Source organism: Geotrypetes seraphini, chromosome 5, assembly GCF_902459505.1.
Source record: "Geotrypetes seraphini chromosome 5, aGeoSer1.1, whole genome shotgun sequence".
Taxonomy (NCBI): Eukaryota; Metazoa; Chordata; class Amphibia; order Gymnophiona; family Dermophiidae; genus Geotrypetes; species Geotrypetes seraphini.
This window is the reverse complement of record NC_047088.1, coordinates 155,471,284-155,490,925: the sequence shown is the minus strand read 5'-3', so window position 1 is coordinate 155,490,925 and position 19,642 is coordinate 155,471,284. Positions and strand designations below refer to the sequence as shown.

The following is a 19,642-nucleotide window of genomic DNA, read 5'->3' as shown; positions in this document are numbered from 1 at the left end:
TATAGGATGCTGGTCTCAGCAGCCACCTAAGAATCGCACCTGCCCTAATGGACAGACACCTAACATAGTAACATACTTAGTAACATAGTAGATGACGGCAGATAAAGACCCGAATGGTCCACCCAGTCTGCTCAACCTGATTCAATTTAAATGTTTTCTTCTTAGCTATTTCTGGGCAAGAATCCAAAGCTCTACCTGGTACTGTGCTTGAGTTCTAACTCCGTCAAAGCTCACTCCATCCCATCTACACCCTCCCAGCTATCGAAGCATTCCCCAGCCCATCCTCAACCAAAAGGCCATATACAGACACATACCGTGCAAGTCTGCCCAATACTGGCTTTAATTCAATATTTACTATTATTTTCTGATTCTAGATCCTCTATGTTCATCATACGCTTCTTTGAACTCTGTCACCGTTTTCCTCTCCACCACCTCTCTCGGGAGCGCATTCCAGGCATCCACCACCCTCTCCGTAAAGTAGAATTTCCTAACATTGCTCTTGAATCTACCACCCTTCAACCTCAAATTATGTCCTCTGGTTTTACTATTTTCCTTTCTCTGGAAAAGATTTTGTTCTACGTTAATACACTTCAATTATTTGAATGCCTGAATCATATCTCCCCTGTCCCTCCTTTCCTTTAGGGCAGGGGTCTCAAAGTCCCTCCTTGAGGGCCGCAATCCAGTCGGGTTTTCAGGATTTCCCCAATGAATATGCATTGAAAGCAGAGCATGCACATAGATCTCATGAATATTCATAGGGGAAATCCTGAAAACCCGACTGGATTGCGGCCCTCAAGGAGGGACTTTGAGATCCCTGCTTTAGGGTATACGTATTCAGATCTTCCAGTTTCTCCTCATACGTCTTCTAGCGCAAACCTCCTATCATTTTTGTCGCCCTCCTCTGGACCGCTTCAAGACTTCTTATGTCCTTCGCCAGATATGGTCTCCAAAACTGAACACAATACTCCAAGTGGAGCCTCACCAACGACCTGTACAGGGGCATCAACACCTTCTTCCTTCTACTGGCTACACCTCTCTTTATACAGCCCAGCATCCTTCTGGCAGCAGCCACCTCCTTGTTGTCACACTGTTTTCTCGTCTTTAGATCTTTGGACACTATCACCCCAAGGTCCCTCTCCCCATCCTTGCATATCAGCCTCTCACCTCCCAGCATATATGGTTCCTTCCGATTATTAATCGCCAAATGCATTACTCTGCATTTCAAGTTCAAGTTTCAAGTTTATTTATATTATTTGATTAAACGCTTTTCCAAGTTACAAAGCGTTTTACAAAAGATAAAATAGGATTTCGAGAAATCACTTATACATAGTATATTAACCAAACATACAAGGGTAACAGCTTTAAAAACCACTAGAAACAGTAGGAAAAAGGGGAAGAAATACAATTTTTAAAGAAAAAGTACATAAAAGGGAAGTACATTAGGGGGGTGTGAGGAAAAGAATTAGGGACAGAAGAAAGGTCAATAGGGAGGGATATTAGTAGTCTGAATTTAAGGGAGGTTGGAAACAATAAGATTTTACCGGGAAAGTAAACTTTCAGTTAAAGGCTTCTTTGAAAAGAAGGCACTTTAAACTTTTCTTAAATTTTTGCAAATCCTGTTCAAGTCTTAAGTATAAAGGAAGAGAGTTCCAAATCGTTGGGGCAGTAACCGAAAAGATAGAAGCACGGCGTGTTCCGATAATTTTTAAAGAGGGAACATTTAGAGTAAACTGAGAGGATGATCTAAGAACTCTAGACGAACTATATGGAATCAGAAGCCTATCTATGAATGCAGGAGTATTTGTTTTTATTGTCTTGAAGACTAAAAGAGCTATTTTATATGTAATCCTGTATGATATTGACAGCCAGTGAGCTTTTTGAAGTAGAGGTGTGACATGGTCAAATTTTTTTGAACCTGAAATTATCTTTATTGCAGTGTTTTGTATGAGTTGAAGACGCCTTATATCCTTTAGATAAGCCCCTTTTAATAAGGAATTACAATAATCTAATTTTGATATTACTAGGGAGTGAATTAAAGTATTAAGGGAAAACGAATCGAGAAGGGGGACAAGTGAACGAATCATTCTTAGCCTATAGAAACAGTTTTTTACCAATGCACTGATGTGTGCACGGAACGTGAGATTATTGTCTATTAGGACTCCCAAAATTTTTGTATTGGTAGTTTGATTAAGGGGTTTATTGTCAATTATGATTGGGTTAATGAGTTGTACCCCTTCTTTCCCTGAGAAAAGCACAGTAGTGGTTTTATTGATACTTAGAGATAGCTTTATTTAATTTCTTTGCATTGAATTTTAGTTGCTAGATATTAGACCATTCCTCTAACTTTTACAGATCCTTTTTCATGTTTTCCACTCCCTCCTCAGTTTCTACTCTGTTACAGATCTTGGTATCATCTGCAAAAAGGCAAACTTTTCCTTCTAACCCATCAGCAATGTCACTCAAAAACATATTGAACAGGATCGGCCCCAGCACCGAACCCTGAGAGACTCCACTACTCACCTTTCTTTCCTCTGAGCAACTTCCATTAACATCCACCCTCTGGCGTCTGTCCGACAGCCAGTTTCAAACCCAGTTCACCACTTTGGGTCCTAACTTCAGCCCTTCAAGTTTGTTCAAGAGCCTCCTATGAGGAACCATATCAAACGCTTTGCTGAAATCTAAGTAAATTACATCTAGCATATGTCCTCGATCCAGTTCTCTGGTTACCCCGCCTAACCACCCCGATTCTCTAACCGGTGCTGTGGAGTGGCGCTCTCTGGCTGGTAGGGGACGTTATAAAGCTGCAATGGCATGGATAGTGTGCAAGATGTGTTTGTGGAGTATAATGTGGATTTTTTCTACAAAAATACCGGATTTTCGTATGGTTCTGGGTAAACTAGTTAGAAGTACATATGAAAGTTAAGGCCACGCCACTAGAAGCATACGAAAAAGTTGGTGAATAAAAATCTGAATACTGATGTAGCCAAGGCCAGAAAAACACACTACAGATTAATATTAAGGAAAAGCATAATAATATTCTCTGTATGTACTTTGCTATTAAGCTAGACCATAGAGGAAATCAGGTAATGCGTAACATACTTCTAGAGGGATTAAGAACTCCATCTTGCATTAAGAACTCCATTTTGTTTTAATGACTCCATCTTGATTTTCTGTCTGTTCTTTGTTGTCTCTGAGTCTTCCCGCCTTGAGCCGCATGGCTCTAATTAATACCAGACCTCTCAGTCTGGCTTGTGGAAGATATAGGGTTTCATATTTTTGAATATAGATAGTTATATGTATCTTATGAATGCAATATGTGTGTTGGTATGTGTATGTGGTATCCCACGAGTGATTATGTGTGTAATATGTGGTATGAATGATATGTGAAAGAATAATTTGTATTTAATTTTAAATGTTTTATATAGTTTAAACCTGAAGAAACTTTAAGGAGAAATCCTAAGAGGCAACATCTTGAAATAGTTAGAGCCAGAAGCACTGTACCAGTCTTTGAAAGCAGCGCAGGAAGGTCAGCTAGTTTGACCTCCAGCATAAGAGGGTGGGAGAGTAGGCCTCCTCCTTCTTCTGTGCTGACAGGGACACAAATTTATCAGAAGATGCTGAAGAGAAATGCAGGCTGACTTTAACAAACAAGCTGTTTTGGATTTAAAATGTTATTTGAGCATGTTATAATATTTTATGCATATTTAGAAAGTAATGTAAACAAAAATATGATTTGTGAAACTTTATTTCGATATCAAAAGGAAGTTCTTTGTTTAAACCTAAGGACAGCCTCTGTTAGCCGATTGGCTGACAAGTAATGATGTCAGACTCGACAGAAAATATATATTGGTGAGCAACAAATTATCGGGTGGGGATTCTTTGTCAGAAATGCCAGCATTTGGCGCCTGTAAAGACTCCCACCGATGACTCAAATAATCTTTTGATGAATGTTATGGAAATAAATAAAATTAATACATTTTTTGTGGAACCTTTTGTGTCATGTGCCATCATTCATGTACACTTTACCCACCTATGAGCAAACCTGGCTGCTCAGTGCCCATGTCACAGGCGCCGGTTACAGAATCGTGCCTGATACCTTGCCATCAGCTGATCACGGCAAGGAAAAAGTTACTTGGTTGGAGGAATGCCCACTCTTTCCTGCCGCCACCCCTGAACCCCCTGACAAATCCCCTGGCAGGAGTGATGCCCACTTTCTTCTACCGTCATCCCCCTGGAACTTCCCCCCTCTAGAGCACCTCCCCCACTTGTAGACCCCCAGCGCCCCCCTAAATGGTAGAACCCTGGCACCTCCTAGCTCCCCCTCAAACCCCCTATACCTTTTAAGATGAAAGTCCGGCTGGAAGGATGCATACACCCTCCAGCTGGTAGGTCCACCACTCCATAATGGTGGTCCTTCCCCTTCCTGGTGCATTCTGGGATGCATCAAGGAGGGGGCCTAAGGTCCATAAGCTTGCCCAAGGCCACTTCTGGGCAAAAACCACGCCCAGCCTTGGGCAAGCTTAACTGTCCCAACGTGTCTCCCTGCACCCGCAACAGATGCCTACTGTGTAGGGGGCCTGCCTTGGGGACATTTTTAAAGGAAACATGCATATCCAATTGGCTGGTTAAACAGCAGTCGGACGCCTACCACTGCCTACAGTTGGGACACCATTTATAGAATTTGCCCCATGGTGTGCTTAAATATAAGTATGTAGATGCCAACTTACACTGGTATTCTATAAAGGAATCTTGCTGCCCAAATGCCATTATAGAATTTGTGCTCAGCACATGGCATCCAGATACCTAACTTGTGGTGCTCATCTATAGAATTGCCAAACTAGGTATTACAAAAACTTGCAACCTGTCAGACAGTCACAGCTGCTAGTCAATTTTACCACCGAAGCCTGTCAGACAAATCCAGGTGTACTAACAATTCATATTAATGACTTTGCTATATATTCTGGCAGCCCAAATATTCACTGTTGAATCAGCAGAGCATAACACATGCTGTGTAATGTCATGCTTTCTATTCTCTCTAGTTTTAGTAAGAAACATCTATGGATATCTCATGACCCATTAAACTCCATGACTGTTTCAGGTATCAGCATTCACTCCAGGAGGTTGTCATGTTTCCTGATATTTCTCATCTATCCTACCCATTTATTTGTGCTATCAGAATTGCTTTAAGAGGAGGAGTATAAAACCCAACCATTCAGACAGAGAATGCTGCAAGAGCCAGGCTAGAGAAGTCCCAGCTGTTTCTCGCAATGAAAAACCTGTTTACTGAGTGGAATGTCCTGTCTAAAATTAGGCTGCAGTGATATAGGTAGATAGCAGGCAGGGCAGTTGCACCCATAGAGGTTCAAAGTCAAGAACTGTTGTGTGAGAACCTCATTCCTAAAGGGGCATCCCTAAGAGGCATGCCCCTTTGGAGCTCCTATGGGACAGTCTGGTAGGAGTGAGCTGAGTAAAATTCATATAGGAGTTTTGGTTTTCTTTTAGGATAATATTTTTTATGAACATTCATCTATATTACACTTTACATATGCTAGATTATTTGTATTGGAAAGGAGTGTATTTTAATTTTATTGACTCATTTTTAATTTATACAAATGGCTATCACATTCCCTGGTGAGAGAGGAGGATGAGTTAGGTATAAATTTGGAGAAATTTTTAATCTTCTATTTTGATGTTTTGTACTGTTTTGAGTTGCATGCTTGACAAAAGACGCAGTTTATGATATGCTATAATAAGAAAGGAGAATAAACACCTGGAGGAGGAAGAATATGTACAGACCTTTCATTTTTGTTTTCAAAATCAGAGCCACAAGCATACTTCTTACATGTATATTTGCACCTGCTTTAAAGGAGGTTTGATCTTCATTCTTTGGGCTGGCACATTTTCAAAGGGAAATCCCTGCACAAGATTTCCATTTGAAAATGAGCTAACAACTTGAGTGGTACAATGTACCTGTGGGACTTCAAAACCCCTATGTAGTTTCAAAATTGCCTCACAATTGAATATTAAACATACATTTTATAGTATTTTTCATGAAATAGAAAGGAAGTAATTTTCATAAGAATGCTTACTGGCCTCCTCTTTAACTTTGTCCACTTCTGACAATAATAGCACTTCTCTCTCTATGATACTGAAAAAAGAGAAGGACAATGATCAGAGGCAATGCTAGGATTCAGAACACCAGTTTAACAATAAGAGTAATCTAGATCTTTCAATGGAAACTGCTCATTCTTAATGAATTAAGGGGGTCTTTTATTAAGCTGCATTAAGTGCTAAAGCATACCTAGCAGAAAATGAACTGCCACGGTACATACTACAGTGTTAAACTGTAGTTTTTGAATGTGTGTGCATTAAGGGCCAGATTCTAGTAATGGCGCCTCAAATAAAAACAGCGCTGGCCACATGTCAATCATGCTTAGGCACCGTTAAGAGAATCACAGCTTACGCCTAACATAGGCACCGGTAATGTAAGCCAGGGTTTTACAGGCCTACGTTACTGGTGCCTATGTTTGACAATGGCGCCTATGATCATTTCCAGCATAAACCATGCCTTCTTTGACCTTAGGTGTTATTAGGCACCTCTGTAGACGCGATTACAGTGTACTTTCTGGGTGCCTACATTTTTAAAATCACTTTTTAATTGGTTTTAAATGACACGGTCATCGATTAATACCAATTAAAGCAGTGGTCTCAAACCTGCGTCCCGGGGGCCACATGTGGCCCGCCAGGTACTATTTTGAGGCCCTCGGTATGTTTATCATAATCACAAAAGTAAAATAAAACAGTTTCTTGATCATATGTCTCTTTAGCTATAAATTATAATATTATTATTAAGACTTAGCCAAAAGGAAAGATTTATAAACTATAAAGAGTTTTACCTCATCCAAAGTTGTCATTTCTTTTAATAAGACATTAACTATTTTTTCTGAGGCCCTCCAAGTACCTACAGATCTAAAATATGGCCCTGCAAAGGGTTTGAGTTTGAGACTATTGAATTAAAGTAATTAAGTTAGGCAGCGGTAGGGTACCTACTGCTGCCTAACTCACAATGACATTTAGGGCTCCTATTACGAAGGTGCACTAGGATTTTTGGCCGAAAATCTACCGCCTGCTGAAAAGGAGGCGGTAGCGGCTAGCGCACTCGGAAATTTAAAGCGCGCTATTGCGTGCGTTAAGGCCCTAGCGCATCTTCATAAAAGGAGCCCTTAGAGAATTTGGGCTTAACTGCATGCTAAATTTTTTTGAGGGGCACTTCAGGGATGGTGAGGGATGTTCCTGTGCTAACCAGTTAGTACATCTATATTAACATGCACTAACTAGTTATAACAAGGATAGTGCAGGAGCTCTTACCACCTACAAAATAGGTCTCAGTAGATGCTACAACTGTAATTTTTTTTAAAAATGGACATGCGCTAATGGCAATATTAGTGCATGCCCGCAAACAATAAGAGTTTCAACAGAATAACAATACTAACTCTCCTTTACTACTGAAAAGAAACCCGGATTTACAGGACCGTACCAGATAAGTGACCTCTAGTGCACCTTTAACCCAACTGGGAGTGTTTCAACTTTGCTGCAAGGTTTGGTTATACAGGTTGGAGTTTTTTTTTTTAATACCAATGACTGATTTCATGACAGCACTATACTACCTATATTTATGACCGTCACTTTATTCTGAGGCTTTTTGCTCCAACTGCTACCATTTCAGATAGATTGTTATTCGCTCTCTCTGTGGTTTTAATCCTTTTCAACAGTAAAGTAGAGTTAGTAATATTAGCGCATGGCTATTAATGTAAAAATAGAAAATCAGGGGTTTTATTAAAAAAAAAAAAAATGACCCTAGTGTATGGGAAAGACCCATGTAAGGTCATGCTAAAGTCTATTTTTATTGCAGCTTAGTAAAAGAACCCCTAAATGATATGATGGAATAATGCATATGCTTATTTTTTTAATACACTAGGGGGTCCTTTTATCAAGCTGCGGTAGGGGTTTAGCGCACGTAATACCGTGCGTTAAACCGCTTGCCGCACTAGCCGCTAAAGCCTGCATTGAGCAGCATTAGTTTTTTAGCCGGCCGCGGGGATTAGCGTGTGATGAAATGTCCGACGCGCTAACCCCCACTAGCGCAGCTTGATAAAAGGACCCCTAGATATATCACAGAAAAGATAACTAAAAGACTAACAAGCATAAACAAGCTTTATAACAGGAAGAAATCATGTCAAAATATTAACATTTTTTATATTTAACCCCCCCCCCCCACTTTACTAAGCCATGGTTTCTACAGTGGCCTAGAGCGCTAAATGTTCCGACGCTGCTCTGACGCTCATAGAATTCCTAAGAGCGTAGGAGCATTTAGTGCCCCAGGCTGCGGTAGAAACCTCTATCACAGCTTAGTAAACGAGGGTCTTAATTTGTTAAATTTTCATATTAATTTAATTGGCTTGCATAAATGATTATTATTATTTATTAACTGCCTTTTCATGAAGAGATTCACCCAAAACAGTAGTAATCAGATACCCGTAAGTAGTTTCCCTATCTGTCCCAGCAGGCTCACAATCTAACTATGGTACCTGGGACATGGAGTGTTAAGTGACTTGTCCAGCGTCACAAGGAGTGGGCTGAGATTGAAATCACAATCTTAGGGTGCTGACGCAGCAGCTGTAACCACTACGCTACTCCTTCACACCATATATATGTAGTCATGAGATATATATGCAGTTTTAAAGATTAAAGAACCTGTGATGTTTATTTAGAAGTGTCATATAAATACTCAAAGGAAAAAAATATACCTTTTTTTATTGAACTACCTTTTTTATTATCAAGGGGATGTCCCATGGGGCACCCACTTGCATATGTAACTTGCAGAATTCTGTAAGTTACATATGTAACTGTTACTTCTAGGTGCTAAGATTTACATCTAGTATAAATGTTGATGTCTATATTTAGGTGCACAATTGGCATGTAAAATTGAACAGGCAGAAATTTTGCACCTAAACTGTGGTGCCCACTTCTACAATTGCCCCCAAAATATTCTTTCTTGAAATAAATGAGCATAATCATTTATATTTAGAGATATACAAAAATATTATAAACTGAAATTACTTTCTGCCTAATATCAGCTGAGCTGGCCAAATTATTTTTTAAGCATGAAAGACAAAAATACCACAATGCAAATATTTTAAGATTTGAGTATTTATATGAGTGAAAAGGTGTGGTGGCCGTGTTAGTCCACTCTTCAAGGTAATATGTAGAAATAAAACAAAAATATATAGGAAAAAAATATACCTTTTTTTATTGGACTAACTTAATGTAGTTTATGACTAACTTCACTGCACAACAATTTTTTGGTTAAGTCTTGATTCCTGAAAAGTTTTTGGTGATTATGACAGGTACCAACTTGGTATGCTCAAATATGGTTTTGGTTTTACTGCATCACGTAAGAACTATGAGAAATAGACATTTTTATGTTTACTGACAATAAAATATATAGTCAAGTTTACGTTTCGCACAAGCGACTAAATGAAACAGAATTAAAAGTGTTTTGCTCCCGAGTTTCTTTTATATTCAGTGTCTGGTGCATCACGTTGTAGCATCCAACAATAGTCGGCAAGCATTGACGGATTCCAATTGCCCTGGTATCGTTTCTCCATCGTAGCTATGTCTTGATGAAACCTTTCACCGTGCTCGTCACTCACAGCACCGAGATTTGCGGGGAAGAAGTCCAAGTGTGAATGGAGGAAATGAATCTTGAGTGACATATTGCACTTCATTCTCTTGTATGCTTTGAGAAGTTTGTCTACCAGCTGAATGTAGTTTGGGGCTCTGTAATTGCCCAGAAAATTGTCAACAACGTCTTTCAAGGCTTTCCAGCCAATTTTTTCCGGCCCAACTAACAGATCTTCAAATCGCTTGTCACTCATAACATGTCTGATCTGGGGGCCAACAAAAATACCCTCTTTGATCTTGGCATCAGTTATTCTTGGGAACATCTGTCTTAAATAACGAAAACCTTCCCCTTCCTTGTTCATTGCTTTCACAAAATTCTTCATGAGTCCCAGTTTAATGTGAAGAGGAGGCAAAAATATCTTTGTCGGGTCAACAAGCGATTCATGTGCTACATTTTTCTGTCCTGGAACTAACTTTTTACGGAGTGGCCAGTTCTTTCTAGAATAGTGCGACTCTCTGTCTCGGCTGTCCCATTCGCAGATGAAACAGCAGTACTTTGTATAGCCAAGCTGCAGTCCTAGTAACAGAGCAACGACTTTGAGGTCTCCACAGATATTCCAGTTATACCTGGTATACTGGACATACTTTAGTAACATTTCCATATTCTCATATGTTTCTTTCATATGTGCTGCATAGCCAACAGGTACTGAAGGATAAACGTTGCCATTGTGCAACAGAACAGCTTTCAGGCTTAACATTGACGAATCAATGAAAAGACGCCACTCTTCCGGGTTGTGATCACAACCAAAGACCGAGAACAATCCTTCAATGTCACAACAGAAACAGAGACTGTCGACTTGTGCAAAAAATTTGGTTATATCATGATGCCGGTCTCGAAACACAGAAATTTTCGTACCTGGTGATAGCAAACACCATTCCTGCAGTCTCGAACCTAGCAGCTCAGCTTTTGCTTTTGACAGACCCAAATCTCTGACCAAATCGTTCAATTCGGACTGTGTTATCAGATGTGGATCGCCTGATGAGGATGGTTCAAAATCCGGGTCAATGTCACTGTTAGAACCCTGCACTGCAGTTTCTTCATCTGGTTCGTCTAAGGTCCAATCCTCTGGTGGTTTCGGAACTGGAAGACTGTCATCATGTGGCATGGGTCTCATTGCTGAAGGCAGATTAGGATATTCAATTGACTTCTTGTTTTTGGCAGAGAAACCAGACACATTAGTCAAACAGAAATAACAGTCCGTCACATGGTCTTTCTGTTCTCGCCATATCATCGGAACAGCAAATGGCATCGTCTTTCGAGTACCTCTGAGCCAGGCTCTCAGACTAACAGCACATGTCGCACAGCAAATGTGAGGCGCCCATTGCTTGTCTTGATCACCTATTTTGCAGCCAAAATACAGATGATAGGCTTTCTTTACAAGGGCAGTCATCGAACGTCTCTGAGGCGTAAGTGTATATTCCCCACAGATATAGCAGAATGTGTCGCGGCTGTTACGACACCGACAAGACATATTGCCCGACACCAAAACGTCTATAGCATCAAGCTTACTTACTGTTATATTGCTACAGCTACTATACTACTATACTTTACTATACTGATACTATATACACACACGGACTATCTATATTAACCAAATGAGCAGGATCGGTGTATGGAAGCCACCATTATAGCATGGTGAGACAGCGCAAGCTCGTTCAGACCTGCCCAGGATGTCATCTTCCATAAAACAGCTTCCAACCTGGCTAGATTTTATGCATGGACATACCCAGGCGGCACAAACCGTTGTTGATAAGACACTTATGGGAGAAAAAATTGTTTGCATCCAAATATAAGAAAAAATCATGACAAAATTGAAGATTTCTCTGAAATGGTACGTGATGGGTAATTTTTGATGTAATATTCATGATCAGCACCCAAAATTCTATAAGAAACACCCAGCAGTGTTCAGGAAGCAAAAACTTTGTTGTGCAGTGGAAGGTAACACCTTCATTCGAAGGTTAATCATAAACTACATTAAGGGCTACTTTTACAAAGGTGTGCTAGAGTTTTTCACGCACGCACCAGATTAGCGCGCGCTATAGTGTGTGCTACCCGAAAAACTACCGCCTGCTCAAGAGGAGGCAGTAGCGGCTAGCGCGCGCGGCATTTTAGCACGCGCTATTCCACGCGTTAAGGCCCTAGCGCACCTTTGTAAAAGTAGCCCTTAATGTAGTTTATGATTAACCTTCGAATGAAGGTGTTACCTTCGAAAGTTAACCATAAACTACATTAAGTTAGGCCAATAAAAAAAGGTATATTTTTTTTCCTTTATGTTTTTGTTTTATTTCTACATATTACCTTGAAGAGTGGACAACTCCTCCAGCCCCTTAACCATTTTAGTCGCTCTTCTCTGGACCCTTTTGAGTATATTGATCAAGATTGATTCAAATATTACCAATTTAGTTTTTAAAATAAACCACTGTATTTCCAAACTTCAAGCTTGGGCTATGTCTGTCCACATGAAGTTAAATGCAACCAAAACTAAACTTTTGTGGTTAGGCCCAAAACTGGATTATCTTCCTTCCACTGAACTTTTGGTTTCAGGAGCCTCCATGCAAATTGAGTTCTCCTCCAAGATTTTGGGAATACTTTTTCATTCTTCCCTTACCTTTAAGGATCAAATAAACTCTCTGCTTAAGAAATGTTTTTTCAGTTTACGAATGCTGAGGAAGGTTAGATCTCTTTTCCATCAACGTCATTTTTCTGTCTTGGTCCAATCAATTATACTATCTTGGCTAGATTATTGTAATGCTATTTATCTTAGCATCACAAAGATCTGCCTTCAAAGGTTACATTTGATTCAGAATACCGCTGCAAAATTGATTTATTGAAAGAGCAAATTTGACCATGTGACTCCTTTGCTTTTGAGCCTCCATTGGCTCCCGGTTCATCTCAGAATTCAATTTAAATGTATATGCATAATTTTCAAAATTTTATATGGTATTTTTATTCCTGTTGTTCCTCTTCTATGGAACGTTTACAGATTTTCTTATGCAAGAGGCAATCGACATTTTAAATTTTCCCTCCCTTCTAGGAAAGGAATTAAAGGAGTCAAGAATTTCAGCCTCTCTTTGGCTTTTAACTTTTCCCAATTATGGAATGAACTTGCTTTAATTTTGAGATGTCTCAGTCCTTTCCAATTCTTCCGTAAATCTTTAAAAACTTTTCTATTGCATAGATAACTTCATTTGCAAAAGGTTAAAAACAGAAAAAAGGGATACAGACTTTAGGATGTTAGTGCATGTTAATATAGTGTAAGTGTCAAAGCCTAGGTGGCCTCTTGTAAAATTGCCTTCAAAATCTACCTAGAAACTCAACAGAGTAGTATGCATGCAACGAGGCCGAATTGAATACCGGATTTAATATAGCCTACATTTTTGTGCTACAATAGCAATGTATTCCATATTCAACAGTAAATAAACAAATGCAATCTAAACTTTACTAATAAAAAGGAAAAAAAATGTTATATCCTAAGAAGTCCCGTCCACAAACACACATTCACACAGCCTTTTTTAAAAATCCTCAAATACCCACCAGCTGTGTAATTCCGCAAAAGTGGTTTTGATCTTCTTCACTGAGCTGTCTATATCTTCTTTGATGATGATATGATACCTGGTTAGGGAAACAGCGCAGCGTTGCAAGTCTTTCACCGATTTTTCAATATGTGGGCCTAAAAGACAAACCATGCTCCATAACATTCCCTAATATAGCAGATCACTCTTTACATTAGTTAAATTTGTTGGCAAACTCTTTTCTGAGTTGAACAGAATGTGTGGGTTAATTTTCATGGGTTGTGGTACATGCCAGACATGGTAGGAATAGAAGGTGGTTCTGAATACCTGTATAAGTCTGTCATTGCTGCTAGCTATGTGTATATAAGCAATGGTACGGTGCTAGTGCACTTTTCTTTACTATTCTAAATTATCTATATGGATAATGAATGATTATCACCACTATATCCATAGTTGGTCCTTTTGCCCTTTCCTCACTCTTAACTCCATTTCTAAATTATCCTTATAGTGCAGTGGTCTCAAACTCGCAGCCCAGAGGCCACATGCAGCCCACCAGGTACTATTTTGAGGCCCTCGGTATATTTATCATAATCACAAAAGTAAAATAAAACAGTTTCTTGATCATATGTCTTTTTAGCTATAAATTTCAATATTATTATTAAGACTTAGCCAAAAAGAAAGATTTATAAACTATAAAGAGTTTTATCTCATGCAAAATTTATTTAATAAGACATTAACTATTTTTTTCTGAGATCCTCCAAGTACCTACAAATCCAAAATGTGGCCCTGAAAAGGGTTTGAGTTTGAGACCACTGTTATAGTGTAACAGTGGTTAGAGAGAGTTTTGACACTTTCCAGTAGTGCTGCCCGATTCACGATTCGAATCGGTTCACTGATTCACTTCAGGTAAATTGATTCAAATTAATTCAAAACAAAAAAATCAGCTTCACGATTCGGCTACCCCTTCCCCCTGGCCCCCTAAAGCAGGAGCGGCAGCGCTGCTCTTGCTGCCTGGCCGCTGCCGCACCTGCTTTAGAGGGCGAGGGGGGAGCATCAGATGGTTAGTGCTGCTGTCCGGTTCCCCTCCCTGGCTTCTGGTTCCCCCCTGGCATCCGGTTCTCCCCCATGGCATTCGGCTTCCCCCCCCTGGCATCTCGCTTCCCCCTGGCCTCCCCGCACCGTTTACCGTATAGAAGCAGCCTGCAGCAAGATCGCGATGCCAGCGATCTTTGAGCTGCTTCGGTGCTATTTCCTCTGCCACGGTCCTGCCCCTCCTCTGATGTCAGAGGAGGGGCGGGACCGTGGCGGAGGAAACAGCACCGAAGCAGCGTGATCTTGATGCTAGCTGCTTTTATAAGGTAAACGATGCGGGGAGGCCAGGGGGAACACGCAGGCCTTCCCGGGAGGGGGGGTGAGCAGTCCTTCGGGGTGGGGCGAGCAGTCCTTCAGGGGACAGACAGACCTTCAGGGGAGGAGGGCCCTGGTGTAGAAGTATACGGAGGGAGGGAAGGGGGGGTTCAAAGAGACGTGCATATGCTGGACTTTGGGGGGGAAGAAATAATGGGTCTAAAAACAGAGGAGAGGGAGAGAGATGGTAGACAATGGGATTTAGGGAGGGAAGGAACTGAAAGGGAGAGACGTTGGACACAAGGGATGGTGTCGAGGGGGGACAGAGATACTGGATAGGAGGATAGTTGGGAAATGAAAGGTAGAGATGGTGGACCCTGGGGTGGTGGGGAAGGAGGGAGAGATGCTGGATGAAAGGGTCGTTAAGAAAAGGTGGATCTGTGGATGGAGACAAAAGAAAATTAAGATGCCAGACCTCCTGGGGAGGGAAGGGAAACGGAAGGGGAGGACAGAGATGGAAGATGGATGGTTAGCACGGAGAAAGAAGGAGACCCTGGCAAGCAAGTTATCAGAAGACAACCAGAGCCTGGGACCAACAAGATTTGAATAATGACCAGACAACAAAAGGTAGAAAAACTAATTTTATTTTCTGTTTTGTGATTACAATATGTCAGATTTAAAACGTGTATTCTGCCAGAGCTGGTGTTAGACCACGAACGTGAGTTATGATTTAACAGAGAGAGGAAAAGTCTTTTTTGTTTGTTTATTTTGTTTACACCACAGCACCAGTGTGGTTAGGAGAAGGCAAAGGGGGTGAAGAGGCTATAAAATAAACCCAACAGGATGTTTGAAAAAAAAAAAAAAAAACACTCAATTGGGCAGGAAAATTGAATCGAATCGAAAAACCAATTCAATAGGCTGAATCGAATCGAATCAAAATTTTTTTCCCTGAATCGGGCAGCACTATTTTCTAGATAGTGCTGCTGAAAATCCATGACTAGACGACTTATATGTTTGTATGTGCACATGTGGAGGGGCATAATCAAAAGCAACGGCCAAGTCCGATTTGGATAAGGGCGCTAGTCAACTAAAGTTGGCAGCAGGAAAAGGTCCATTCTCAAAAAGTACGTCCAAATTTTTTCCTGAAAATCATCTACCTGTACGTCCAGGTGTTTAATTGCCCAGACCGCCACTACGTCTGTCCTTATACTGCATTCTCAACCAAAAATTCATCCAAGTCCCAAACGCCCAGAACAACACCAGTCCTTCCTGCCGCCATGTCCCAAAACATCCTCCAAGTCCCTCCTACTGGAACCCCCAAAGCCACCCACCCTACCCCTGAATGTCCACAGCAGGAGGAGTGCCCAATTGCTCCTGCTACCATCTCGCCCAGACATCCACTGGCAGGAGGAGTGACCAGTCCCTCCTACCAGTACCCCACCCCTCCCCTCTAAGATCATCAGTAGAAGAAATGCCCAGTCCCTCCTGCTGGTACCCCCATAAGATCATCAGCAGGAGGGATGCTCAGTCTCTCCTGCCAGTACTCGCTCCCCACCGAAGGGCATGATCCTTGACCCTGCCCCCTCCTGCCCACAGTACCTTTTTTAAGTTGGCTGGCCGGAGGGATGCTTTCTCCTTCCGGCCGGCAGGCCCACCTCAACCGAATGGCGGGCCTGCCCCTTCCCAGTGCATCATGGGCCTTAGGCACCTGGGCCAACCGGAATCTTAGGCCTCTCTCCCAGTGCATTCTGGATGTGCTGGAAGTGGCCTAAAATTCCGACTGGTCAGCTTCCTTAGGCCACCCCTATTGGAGGGGTCTTAAGTGCTGGGCCAATCAGGACCAACTTAAAAAAGGTACTGTTGGGTCTGGATGGGCTTGGGGGGGGGGGTTGGGGAGCATGCCTTTTGCTTGGGGGAGGGTACCAGCAAGAGGGACTGGGCATCCCTCCTGCTGATGATCTTAGGGGGGGATAATGGCAGGTGGAATTGGGCACTCCTCCTGCTGGTGGATGTCTGGGCAAGATGGCGGCAGGAGGAATTGGGTACTCCTCCAGCTGCGGACATTCGGGGGTGGGGCGTTTTAGGGGTTCCAGCAGGAGGGACTGGGCATCCCTCCTGTCAGTAGTCTTCACGGAGGGGGGTGGGGAAACAGTTTTCATACTGCGGCCGCTAAATTGATCGCGGCATGGAAATTCCCTTGCTGCGATCAGCTCAGCGGCAACCCAATTCTCTAGCCAGCACTTATGACATAGACGCCTGTTAGAGAATTATGGTGGTATTAGGCTATTCTATTTAGGACGCCCGTATGCGAATCTTAAAAACCGCTTAGGTAGTTTCTGAGACCGGGTGTCCTATACAGAATCTGGCCCTTAGACCTGGTTTTACATTAAGTCACAATGTTACTTTACATTACATTTATAGACCGCAAAACCTTCCAGATCGATGCGGTTTACATAAGCAAGAGACTGTACAAATCAGCAAATTACAAAATTTGTGACTTAATCATTCATTTCCTAAAAATCTTACAAACAAAGATGTTTTCATTAGTTTTCGGAAGTGCAGATAGGAGCCTGAGGTAGCAAACAAGATATGTAACTCGGAATCCTGCCTGGCTGCAATCGTTCGATGTAAAAATTTCTTGTATAGGCAGCCACACACTGAAGGAAATACAAACATTGAAGTAATCCGCAGCGGACAAATGTATAAGTTCTGTCCAGGCAGTCTTGTAAAACTTTCAATTATCCCTGCAGTATGACTAAGTAAGTTTAAGTCGGCCCATATCCTGCCCACCACCTGCCCTCACCACTCCTTCAAAAATGCCCCTTTCTGCTCTGGGCATACAGCAGAATTCAGAGGCCTAAAAATAACTTATGCATCCTAAAACATACAGCACCCTGGAACTACTGATAACTACAATTAAGCAGAAATATAAGAAGGAAAGGAGGGAGGGACACATGCTCAAGGGATTTTGACTTTAGCACTGAGAACACACTGTCATGGGAAATAGGGAAGTCATTTTTGACAACAGAAGCCTTGTTATGTCTCAAAGTTACTTGTAAAACAAAAAGTCATTAAATCTGAAACTATGATAACGAATCAAAAATAATTATGTAACCAGTAGCTATGCAATGCCCCAGCCTGCCAGGCTAGGGGCTAAGGTATAAAAGATCAAGAAGAGATGTAAAGCCAGAACAGATTGGATCTTCACAGACGTACCGGCACTCTGGTTGTCCCCTCTGTTTGGCTCAACTGCTGTTTCTTTATATCATGTAAGCTGATTCTTGATTTATTCTATTATACACATATCTATTATACAGCAATTGGGTTGTGGTTGCATGGTCATTGAAATACATTAGAAGGCCTCAGCCTACCTTCCAGTGTGCTGGTGCCTTCCCACTTGCTGGCTCACAAGACTATCACTTCAGTAAAAAAGCTAAGAAGACAACTAGGTGGGTGGGTGGGTGGTGATAATATATGTCTGCTATCCTCAGAGAACACCTGCAACTTTGTTTTCTCTGAGGACAAGCAGGTGTAATATTCTCACATGTGGGACTCCCAAGCTGTCAGGATCATGACTCTGAAAAAGGATATTGGATATATAAACATGATCATGATGAAACAGAAGATGGTTAGAGGGAAAGTTGGCACTCAAAGTAAATAGATTTTGCAGAACTGCTTGACTAAACTGACTGTCTCTACTGGAGTTTTGTTCCAAACAGAAGTGAGAAGTAAAGGTAAGAATTGAGGACTAAATAGTTGCTTTGCAGATGTCATTAATAGATGCAGAGCAGAAATGAGCCACCAAAGTAGCCATAGCTCAGACATTATGGGCTGTTACATGGCCCGCTCCTTGCGCTATCCACTCCTGCATCGGAAGCTTTTCTGACATCACAACATCAGAGAGGCTTCAGACGCAGGCGCGGATCTCGCAAGGAGCCGCCACCTGCGGCTTTGAACGGAACGAGCCGGTCAGACACGCTGCTGCTCCAGTGGCGTACCAAGGGGGGGGGGCGGTCCGCACAGCTGGCCACCCTCCACTGTTCTCCCTAGAGTGCGGCTCGTCTAGAGCAGTGGTGCCCAACCTGCTTCCCTTCCCTTCTCACCGCTGCCATTGGGGAACAGGCCGGCACCGTGCTCTTTGATCTCCCTGCTTCTCTCGCCGCCCAACATCAATTCTGACGTCGAGAGGACGTTCTGGCTAGCCAATCGCTGCCTGGCTGCCTGGAACGTCCTTTCCGACGTTAGAATTGACATTGGGCGGTCGGCCCCGTGGAGAAGAGAAGCATGGAGATCTCGGCCTGTTCCCGATGGTGGCAGCAGCCTATTCCCCAGCGACAGTGGCATGGGGGAGGGCAGGAAGGAAGAAAGAAAGAGGGGGGGGGGGACAGGGAGCCAGAAAAAAAACAAAAAATGGGATACAGAATCAGAGAAAGACAGACATAGAGAAAGAAAGAAAAAGTTGGGGGAGGGAATGAGGTCTGGAGGAAAGGAAGCATACAGGAGGCTGAAAGAAGGGAAGAAATATTGGATGCACAGTCAGAAGAATAAAGTGCAATCAGAGACTCATGAAATTACCAAACAAAGGTAGGAAAATGATTTTATTTTCAATTTAGTGATTGAAATGTGCCAATTTTGAGAAAGAAAAGATATTAAACTTTAAATGTGAGTGCTGCAGAAAAAATAGAGTACTTGGAGGGCCGCAGAAAAAATAGTTAATGGCTTATTAAAGAAATGACAATTTTGCATAAGGTAAAACTCTTTATAGTTTATATATCTTTCCTTTTAACTGTTAAAGGAAAGTTTTATAAACTATAAAGAGTTTAACCTTATGCAAAATTGTCATTTCTTTAATAAGACATTAACTATTTTTTTCTGCGGCCCTCCAAATACCTACAAATCCATAATGTGGTCCCGCAAAGGGTTTGAGTTTGAGACCACTGTTCTATAGGGTTTAGTCTGGCCAAGGTTGTATGCTAGAGCAAATTTGCTGTGCAAGGTGTGAGGAGCTGCCTTTACAGGATGGGTATGTGTCTTTGGA

General features: G+C 41.8%; 1 protein-coding gene across 4 annotated transcripts in view; it reads right to left on the bottom strand.

The window, feature by feature from the left end:
* Positions 1-19,642, bottom strand: part of SPATS2L (spermatogenesis associated serine rich 2 like) — a 155,160-nt gene that overhangs the window by 36,748 nt on the left and 98,770 nt on the right. For all 4 annotated transcript variants that reach the window (XM_033947028.1, XM_033947032.1, XM_033947029.1 and 1 more), the window contains 2 exons: positions 13,280-13,415; positions 6,090-6,148 (listed from right to left, as the gene is read on the bottom strand). In XM_033947028.1, the coding sequence (XP_033802919.1) occupies positions 6,090-6,148; positions 13,280-13,415 (195 nt within the window). The remainder of the gene's footprint in view (positions 1-6,089; positions 6,149-13,279; positions 13,416-19,642) is intronic.